This window comes from Emiliania huxleyi (genome assembly GCF_000372725.1).
Source record: "Emiliania huxleyi CCMP1516 unplaced genomic scaffold EMIHUscaffold_1, whole genome shotgun sequence".
Lineage (NCBI taxonomy): Eukaryota > Haptophyta > Isochrysidales > Noelaerhabdaceae > Emiliania > Emiliania huxleyi.
Window position 1 is genome coordinate 665564 of NW_005202428.1, and position 9515 is coordinate 675078.

At 71.6% G+C, this 9515-nt stretch overlaps 3 protein-coding genes across 3 annotated transcripts in view; 2 read left to right on the plus strand and 1 right to left on the minus strand.

Annotated features, from left to right (window-relative positions):
* Positions 1–320: 320 nt before the first annotated feature.
* EMIHUDRAFT_447397 (hypothetical protein) lies at positions 321–5182 on the plus strand (the record flags this gene model as incomplete). The annotated part of the gene is made up of 12 exons (XM_005793962.1): positions 321–335; positions 555–671; positions 858–1037; positions 1120–1323; positions 1717–1755; positions 1885–1920; positions 2084–2610; positions 2835–3006; positions 3154–3546; positions 3820–3929; positions 4485–4561; positions 4838–5182. 12 exons carry the CDS (start codon positions 321–323, stop codon positions 4966–4968), a joined length of 2001 nt encoding a protein of 666 aa, XP_005794019.1. The 3' UTR covers positions 4969–5182.
* Positions 5183–5231: 49 nt separating this feature from the next.
* On the minus strand, positions 5232–6590 carry EMIHUDRAFT_94846 (hypothetical protein; the record flags this gene model as incomplete). Its single annotated transcript, XM_005793963.1, has 1 exon — positions 5232–6590. One exon carries the CDS (start codon positions 6588–6590, stop codon positions 5232–5234), a length of 1359 nt encoding a protein of 452 aa, XP_005794020.1.
* Positions 6591–6941: 351 nt separating this feature from the next.
* Positions 6942–9515, plus strand: part of EMIHUDRAFT_447398 (hypothetical protein) — a gene marked incomplete at both ends in the record, with an annotated part of 3554 nt that continues 980 nt past the window's right edge. Inside the window, 2 exons of the mRNA XM_005793964.1 lie at positions 6942–7511; positions 7848–7927. Coding sequence (XP_005794021.1) covers positions 6942–7511; positions 7848–7927 — 650 coding nt within the window. The remainder of the gene's footprint in view (positions 7512–7847; positions 7928–9515) is intronic.

The following is a 9515-nucleotide window of genomic DNA, read 5'->3' on the forward strand; positions in this document are numbered from 1 at the left end:
CCCCGGCCGGAAAAACCAAGTTCCCTTTTTGGGGCTTGTTAAAAAAAAGATTTTTGGAAAAAGGGGGCCGGTTTTCCTTTTTTTTTGGGAAAGGGGGGGGGGCGGGAAAACCCGGGGGGGTTTTTTTGGTTTGGGAAAAATTTAAAAAATGGGGTGGGGGGGGGTTTTTTTTTTTGGGGTTGGGGGGCCCCCTCCCCCCCCGGGTGGGGGGGAGGGGGGCCGAATTTACCCCCGGGGGGGGGGGAAAAGGGGCTTTTCCCCCTTTATTCTTTGGAGGGGAAGGGTTTTCCCTTCCAAAAGGGGGCCCCGGGGGGTTTAAAATGGAAAAAGGGGGGGTTCCCCCCGGTTTAAGAAAAAACTCTTTTCCCTAAATTTTTGGGAAGCTTCCCGGGGGCTTCTTTTTTGGGGGCCACCTTTTTGGGGGCCCCCCCCCCCCCCCCCCCCCCCCCCGCCCCCCGTCGCCACCGCCGCCGTCGCCACCGCCGCCGTCGCCACCGCCGCCCTCCCCGCAGGTGCGGCTGCTGCTGCACGAGTCGTGTCTCAACCCGCGGCAGGCGCAGAAGCTCGGCTGGGGCGCGGGCGAGGACGCGGCGGCGGCGGCGAGCGAGCTGCTCCGCCTCTGCTGCGACCTCTCCACCGCGTGGGCGCCAAACTTCAACCTCGCGCTCGAGGTGTGGCGCTGGGCGCCGCCGCCGCGCGTCTCTTGCCGCACCGCCCGCGCCGACCACGCCTTCCCCCCGCTCGACGTCTGGCGGAGGCGGGCTCCCCACGGCGGCGGCGGCGAGCGGCTCGCCGCGGCGGCGCACGAGCCGGCCGACGACTGCCGGATGCTCGCGCTCCGCTTCCTGGCGACGCAGATGTTCCTGCTCGCGGTGCCGAGGGGGGGCGTCTCCAAGCTCATGTCGTGGGCCGACCGAGGCCCGCTCGCCGTCTGCTGCCCCGGCACGCACCAGCGGCGCGCCGCCGACTCGATGCGGCACCTCGGGTGCGTCGACGAGCTCTGGTCCACATGCGCCTCGCTGCTGCTCGCCGCCGAGGTGCCGCAGTCGGGCGCAGAGCAGGACACGCCCAGGACGCGTCGAGGACACGTCCAGGACACGTCCAGGACACGTGCCGTAGGTGCAGCGCGACAGCGCGGCCGCCCTCACCAAGCTGGCCAACAAGATTGCCTCGCTGCTCCCGGCGCGCGGCTCGTCGCTCTGCGCGAGGTACATCGTCGTCGAGTCGCTGCTGCAGCTCTTCCGGCGCGTGCGCGAGGGGGGCGGCGACGTCGCGCCGATCGGCGCCTCCCTCTCGACGATCCTCTCGCAGCTGGCGGACGCAGTCGGGGCGGCGGACCCAGGCGCGAGCCACGCGGGCCACGCTTGCGGCCGGCCCGACTCCGACGCCGCCTCGTCCGCGCCCGCGCGGCCCGAGATCGACGGCGCGGGAGAGCTGCTCCTCTGCCTCCTCGAGCGCAGCGCCGCGCTCGTGCGCGCCCTGCCCACCTCGCCCTCTTCCGGCACGGGCGACGCGTCGCTGCTGTGCGCGCCTCTCCTGCGGGTGGCGCGGCGCGCGCCTCCGCACTACGCCGCCGCGGCGCTGCGCGTCGTCGACGCCGCTCTCGACGCTGCCCTCTCGAGCCCGCTGGTGGACGCGTCCGGCGGCGGCGGCGGCGGCGGCGAGGAGATCGACCAATTTGCCGCGATGGACGCGCTCGACGACGCGGCGATGGAGGCGGCCGCAAAGGTGGGCGCGTTTGGCGAGGAGCTGAAGGTGGTGCTGCGCGAGGCGTGGCGCGGCGGCGACGTGCTGCACGAGCGGCTGCAGGCGAGGCCGGCGACGGACGTCGCCGCGTGGCGCAGGGCGGCGCGCGAGGCGGTGCAGTTGTGGGCGCGCATCCAGGCCTTTCTCCTCCGCGACCTCGCCTTGGAGACGCAGGTGCGCGAGCTGGCGAAGCTGCGCGAACAGCAGGGGCTGCTCCGCCCCGACTACGCCGGCCGCTTCTTCGGCGGTCGCTCGCCCGACGAGGACGGACGGCGGCGCGGCGGGCGGCGAGGCGCGAGCAGCCCGCCTCTTCACGCACACCGGCGGCATGGAATAGGCGCGCGACCAACGCGAGAGGAGGCTCGCGCCGGCTGAGTTTGTGAGCGGGCTGCTCGAGTCGCACCCGCCGCTCGGGCGCGTCCTCGTGCAGCACTTTTCCGACGACCTCGAGCGTCTGTGGCTGACGAGCATGATGGAGGCCGGCCGCGAGGCGGCCCGCGCCCAGCGCCGCTTCACGCGCCTCCTGCTCTCGGCCTCCGCCGCGTACGCCGCGCCCGCCGCGCCGCTGCTCTGCACGCTGCGCGCCCTCCCCGACGCCGCCCTCTCCGGCCGCGAGCCCTTCGAGCAGATCCCCATCCTCGACGCGGCAATCGACGCGCTGGGAGGGCTGGTCGACGGCGGCGCGGCGGCGGTGACGCCGGCGGCCACTCCGGAGCTGCTGCCGCGCGCGGAGGGGGTTGTGCGAGCGGCGACTTCGCACCTGTGGAGGGTGTGTGACCAGCTGGCCAAGCTCTCTGCGGAGGGTGACGGCGCCCGCAGACGAGCCCGCGAGCCGTCGCGGTCGGAGGAGCAGGCGGCGGGCGAGTGCCGGCAGGCCGGCCACCGGCGGAGCCTTTCCCGGGCCTGTCCTGGACCTTTCCCGGACCGTTCCTGTCCCTTCCTGTAGGCGTGCCACCTCGCCTGCTACCTCGCCTCGCTGCTGCTCGAGAAGCTGCCGCGCCTCTGCCTCCACCGTGACGGGCACTCGCTCGGCTCCGCCTCTGGCGCCCCACTCCCCGCGGCTGAGTCTCCCGACGCCTCTGTCCCAGGCTCGTCTTTGAGTGGCTCCTGCGGCAGCTGCTGCGGCCGGCGACGCAGCGGCGCAGCGACGCGCCGCGCCCGCTGCGGCGAGAGGTTGCGGGCCGAATGCGCCAGCTCCTCCTCCTCGTCGCGCCGCTCGAGGCGCTCGATGGCGGGGCGCACGCGCGCCGCATCCAAAAGGCGCGCTTCGGCTAGATCTCGGCTGTATCTCGGCTGTTTCTCGGCTGTATCTCGGCTGTATCTCGCGCGCCGCATCCACACGGCCCGCGGACGAGCTCCTTCCGCGGCGGGCCCGCCCCCCGACCACCCCTGGCTCTGGACCCGTAGGCGCTCGACGACGTCTGCAAGGGGGCGCTCGAGCGGCCGCTGGTCCCGTCCGCGGCCGAGGAGGGGGAGGGCGTGACCAAGGCGGAGATGCTGGCGCTGCTGCGCGAGCCTCCGCTGACGGCGCTGGCGGGGCGGATGCTGCGGACGACGCTGCTGCCGCGGCTGCTCCTGCCGTGCCGCGGCCTGCCGCCGAGCCAGCTGGCGGGGCGCGTGAGCCTCGCGCTCGAGACGCTTGGCGCCGTCGCTCGCCCGACCCGCCTCCCAGCCGGCGGGGGCTTGCGCAGACACGTCTTGGAGCGTGGCGTAGGCGACGTGCTGCAGCGCCACCTCGACCTGCCCCAGCCGGCCGGCGAGCCCCTCCTCCTCGACTCCGCCGCCCAGGAGGCGCAGCTGGTCGACCTCGTCCTGCCCGCCCTCCTCGCCGCCCTCCTCGCCGCCGTCCGCGCCGCCCTGCTCCCCGGCCCCGGCGGCGCACAGCCGTCCGCCCTCCACCTCGCACTCCGCCTGTTCGACAGCCTCGCGGTGCGGCTGCTCCCGCGCCGCGTCGTCGTCCAGGAGGCGGCCGGCGCGGCGGCGGCGGGGGCGGCGGCGGGGGCGGCGGCGGCGGGCGTCGCCTCGGCTCCGCCGCTTACGCTGCTCGCGCGAGTGGCTGTTCGGAACGCGAAGTGGGCGAGCGAGGTGCTCGACTGCCTCATGGTGTCGTACCTCTGCGCCGCCGCGGAGGCGGTGTCTTCGGAGGCGCCTCGGCGGCCGGCGCTCTCCCGCCTCGCAGGCGCGTGCGCGTCTTCCTCCGGCTGATCTGGGCTGATCTGGGCTGATCTCGGCTGATCTCGGCTGATCTCGGCTGATCTCGGCTGATCTCTCCCGCCTTCGCAGGCGAGTACGCGTCCTCCCTCTCCAAGCTGCAGGGCGACGTGCAGCGGCGCTTCCCCGGCGTGCCGAAGCAAGCGCTCGACGATCTGCCGCTGCAGCCTACCCGCAGCTTGCCGATCGGTGCGGACCCGCAGCGCGTCAAGTTTGTGCAGCGGCTCGGCAGCCTCGTGCAGCTGCTGCAGCCGCCGCCCGACCGCGTCGACCGGTGAGATGTGCCGAGATGCGCCGAGATGCGCCGAGATGCGCCGAGATGCGCCGAGATGCGCCGAGATGCGTCGAGATGCGTCGAGATGCGTCGAGATGCGTCGAGATGCGCCGATATGCGCCGAGCAACAAGCTGAGCCGACCACGTGGCTCGCTCTGAGAGCACAGCGACCACGTGGCTCGCTCTGAGAGCACAGGGCACGAGCAGCCGCGCACCCCTCCCCCCCTCCTCTCCACGCTCGCGGCTGTCGTAGGCTCGGCCCGCTAGGAGGGCAGCTCCAGAAGGTGCTGCAGGCGTGCCAGGCAGCAGAGGGGGCGCCGCGCGACGGCGGTCGGCGGCCTCTGCACGCCGCTCTCCTGGCCGCGGCCAGCCAGTGGCGCGGCGCCCTCAGGCTTCCCGAGGCGGGGGCGGGGCCGGCGGGGAGGGGGGCGGCGGGGCCGGCCGGGCCGGCGGGGAGGGGGCAGGGGGCAGGGAGGGGGCAGGCGGCAGGGAGGGGGCAGGCCGGGGCAGGTGCCGCTCTACGCGCCGTGAGCACCCTCGCCGCAGCGCCCGCCCCGGCGCCGCCGCCGAGGCTGGCGCCAGCTCTCGGGCCGGCGCCCCCTCCAGCTGTGAGGTACCGTCAGCAAGTCGAGCAGCTGTGTGCCATGGGTTACCTCGATTCGGTGGCGGTGCTGCGGGCGCTGGCGGCCTCTGGCGGAGACATCAATGGGGCCCTCGACCGCCTGATGCGCGGGTAAGGGCCCACACCCCACAGCGTTGTGCACGTGGGGCCGCTGCGCGCTGGGGCCGGGTGCGGTCTCAGCCTCTGCGGCGCTCTGCGGAGAGAGTCTCTCGTTTTACCGTACGTTGAGTGTGTGTGTGTGCGTGTCTGTGTCTGTGTGACAGAGTAAACTTCGTTGGTTCCTCCTTTTATTTTGTTGTTGTCTGATGTGAAATTGTGTGATCGGTGTGATCGGTGGTGACTGGTGTCGCGAAGGAGATCTGACAGACCTGTCTGATTTTAACCTTCGGGGTCCTGCGACACTCTCACGGCGTAGCCCTCCACAAACAGTTCCGCGATGGTGTCCGCCGTCATCCAAAACAGCCCATCCGAAGCGTCACGCAACGGCACCCCGGGTTGGGCGAGCCCCCGCCGTCCCCACGGGTTGCGCAGCTGGAACTCGTGCGGCGGCTTGTCGGCCTCTGCCCGATCCAGATCGCTCGAGGCAGAGCGGTGGCGCGCAGAACGAGGACGGGAGGCGAGGAGGGAGTAGCAGTGGTCCTGCTGCACCCCGTCGCGGGAGATCGTGTCCGATTGCGCGTGCGCATCGAAGATGGCAGACGCCAAGCAGATCGCGTGCTCGCCCGTCTCTAGGAAGGACTGCAGAGTCGCGTCCACAGCGGCGGGCGCCTCGCCCGCGAGCCGGAACACCGACGGCGCCACGCCGGTGAGCGCCTGCAGCGCCTTGGCAGGATCACCTCCGTTCAGCCCCTCGTACCCTTGCCCACCGGCGGCAAACAGGCCAGACGCCGCGCACGCCTTCTCCACCAGGCAGGGCCAGAGAACGGCGGCAGCCTGCGCGTCGTCGTCCGTGGCTGGCTTGGCATAGGCCGCAGCGCAAGCGCCGGCGCCAATGCAGCACGCCGGCAGCGTCTCTTCGACCTCAACCTTCGTCGGCGGCAGTGAAGCGTCGAACGGAGAGTGCAGCGTCACCACGTAGACTCCGGCACTGCCGCCTCGCTGCAGCATGCGCCGGATGCCCCCAGGGTGAGCGGCGACCGAGGCCATCGCCGCGATGAGCCAGCACGATCCGACGCCCCCCTCGACGCACTCCGATGCGCTCGTTCCGCCTCCCGCCGCGAAGAGCGTGTGCTGAGGAAGAAACTCTCTCGAGCCGGGCGAGGCGTATTGGGTTCGTCGCGATGCGAGAGCGGGTGCTTTTGGCCCAGCCCGATTGTCTAGGATGATCTGTTCATTGCTTGAGAGCACGCTCACGGCGCAGCCCGGACTCGGTTTGCCGGTTGCGGGGCCGACGATCGCGGCACCGAGCCGCGCAAAGAAAACCAGGCCTGGCTCTGTGCGCAGCGTCATGTAGCCGATGTAGGTGTCCTGCCGAGCCAGAAGAAGCGCGTCGGCGCGCTCACGCGACGCTCGCACACCCTTCTCACAGTGCGCGCCATTGAATGCGGCGGAGCTGATGCGCTCGATTGGAGAGACAGCGCTCGGTCGCTTCAGCTGCGGTGGTGGCGACGACACGATTCTTGCACTCGGACGCTTGAGCCCGCTGCGATGCAAAGCGATCAGGGCTACCAAAACCACCGCCGCGAAAGCAGCGAGCTGGAATGCCGCGGCATAGCGCTCGGCGAGAGGAGTCTGCATCGCTCATTGTCTGTGCCCGCGCGCTTGCATGACCTCGATTTTTTTCTCGTTGTTCGTGTTTCTCTACGCGGCATCGCGCCCTGCTTGGCTCGAAAAAGAAAGAAAGAAAACAGACAACCCAAGGGAGGGATGGGAGGACGGCACGCCGCCACCACACAGGGATTTTAAGGAGAGGTGTGTGGTGCGCTATCCGTCGCCCACCCTAGGGAGTCTCGAGGCATGGCACTGTGACACAAAAAATTTCTTTTCAGACGCCCGCGCCCCGGGGGCTGCGGCCAGTCGTCTTCTCGGTGTATCATGCCGTCCTCCTTCACACAGAGCCGCCACCCGTCCGCGGCCGGCCCCCTGCCCATGGCGCGTTCCACGCGCGTCAGCTTCGGCCCGAACGGCGTCTGCGCCTTCGCGACGGGCAAGAGGTGCTGCATCGAGCGGCTCGCCGCTCTCGACGCTGCTGCCTCGGCGGGCGGCGGCGTCGCGCGGGCGGTCGAGCTGGCCGAGCCGCTGCTGGAGGTGCGTCTCCACGGCGGCGCGCGCTGCGAGCGCGAGGAGGGAAACCTCGTCCTCCCCACTCCGGCTGCACTCGAGGGCGCGGTGCGCGAGTTCAAGGACGCCGAGGGCGCTGCGAGCGCGATCCAGGAGGCGGAGCGGGCGCGGCAGCGCGAGCGGCAGCACCTGTGGAAGCTCGTCCAGGCGCTGCTGGCCGCCACCCTCCGCCCGGCCGCCGGCGGCGAGCTCGGCCTCAGCGAGGAGCAGGCGGCGCTGATGGCTGCAAAGCGACGCGAGGCGGTGCGGAGCTGGCTGCGGCTCGCGCTGGCAGCGCCGACGGCGGCGGGCTTGCCGGCCGAGGGCGGCGCCGCCGCCCTCGAGCTGTGCAAGGGGCTGCAACCAAACGGCCCCGTCAAGTTGCCCATCGAAAAAGAGGTTGTTTGAACCGCCTCCCCCCCCCCCCCCCCCCCTCCCCCGGCCTCCTCGCCCCCCGGCCTCCTCGCTCCCCGCCTCTCCCCTCTTCCCCCGCCTCCTCCCTCTCCCCCCGCCGCCTCCCTCTTCCCCCACCCTCTCCCCCCACCCTCTGCCGCCCCCCTCTGCCACCTCTCTCCCGCCCGACACTCGCCCTCCGCACACACGCCCAACACACACACCCAACACACGCGCCCAACACACACCCAACGCGCCCAAGACGCACGCCCCCGACCCGCCCGCGTTCGCCGCTCGCGCAGCTGTGAACAGCGTCTCCTCACAGCTGGATGCTGTGAGCAGGCGCCGCGCGGCTACCTCGCCGCCATCCTCGCCCAGCCCGTCGCCTCGGTGCGCGGGGACATGGCCGCGCAGCTCGCAGCGTGGAGGGCGCAGCCAGAGCTGCTGCCGCCCAGCCTGATGGAGCTGACTGCGCTGCTGGCGGGCGAGGAGGGCGGCGGAGGCGGCGGAGGGGGCGGAGGCGGCGGAGGGGGCGGAGGCGGCGGAGGGGGCGGAGGGTGGCGCGAGGCATACGCTGCAGAGCTAGGCTTCGGGGACGTTGCGGCCGGCGACCCGCCGCCGCCGCCGCCGCTCGCAGACGGTCTCGCGCCTGCCGACCCGGCGACTACCCCCCGCGCATCTCTTTTTGAGCGCCATACTTCTCTTTTAGGTCTCGCGCCGGCCGACCCGGCGTGGCACTTGCTCCGCCTCGTCTTCGCGCCGACGGCGCCGCTGCCGCCGCTGCCCGCGCGGCCGCCCCTTCCGCCGCGAGGGGTGGGGTCGGGCGGGTCGGGCGTGTCGCTGCCAGACTACTCCCTCGCCTGGCACTTGCGGCTGGTTGTCGGAGAGCTGCTCCAGCTGCGCACGCCGACGGCCGACGACGGCATGCACCGCGCCTACTTCTAGGAACCTTCTAGGAACCTTCTAGGAACCTTCTAGGAACCTTCTAGGCGTGCACCGCGCCTATCTCGCCCAGCTCGAGACGTGCGCCCGCTGGCACGAGCTCGCCGCCGCCGCCACCGCCCTGCCCGCCACGCCGCTCGAGGAGGCGACGGCGCTGCAGCAGGCGCTGGAGCGGCTCCGAGATGGACCGAGATGCGCCGAGATGCGCCTAGATGAGCCGAGATGAGCCGAGCTTGCGTGAAGCAGGCGCTGGAGCGGCTCCCGCCCCCCGACGAGCCGACCCAGGAGGTGCTTCGCGTGCTCGATTTGGCGCCGCTCTCGACGAGACCCTTCCGAGACCTTTCCGAGACCCTTCCGAGACCCTTCCGAGACCTTCCGAGACCCTTCCGAGACCCTTCCGAGACCCTTCCGAGACCCTTCCGAGACCCTTCCGAGACCCTTCCGAGACCCTTCCGAGACCCTTCCGAGACCCTTCCGAGACCCTTCCGAGACCCTTCCGAGACCTTCCGAGACCTTCCGAGACCCTTCCGAGGCCCTTCCGAGGCCCTTCCAAGACCCTTCCGAGACCCTTCCGAGGCCCTTCCAAGACCCTTCCGAGACCCTTCCGAGACCTTTCCGAGACCCTCCTCACAGGCGCCGCTTGACGACCCCGCGCCGCTCACCCCGGACGCTGAGGCGCTCGGCTCGCGCTGGCTCGCGGGGCACCCCCACGACCCGCATCGCGACTCGAAGCTTCTAGGAACCTTCTAGGAGCCATCTGGAACCTTCTAGGCACCCCCACGACCCGCACCGGCTGCTCGCCCTCCTCCACGCCGCTTCCGCACAGCGCGCACACGCGCAGCACCGCCCGAGCGGAGTGGTGCGACACTTCCTCACGGCAGCGACGGCCGCGACGGCAGCCGCCGCCGTCGCCGCGTCGCCGCCGCTGCCGAGCCTCGCCGAGGAGTGGCGGCTGGCGCACAGCGCGTTGACCCGGCAGCTCGCGCCCATGGCCTTGCTGGGCTGCCGGCTGCGCGGAGGCGCCGGTCTGCCGGAGGCGAGGCGCTGCTCTCTCGCCCCGCGCCCCTC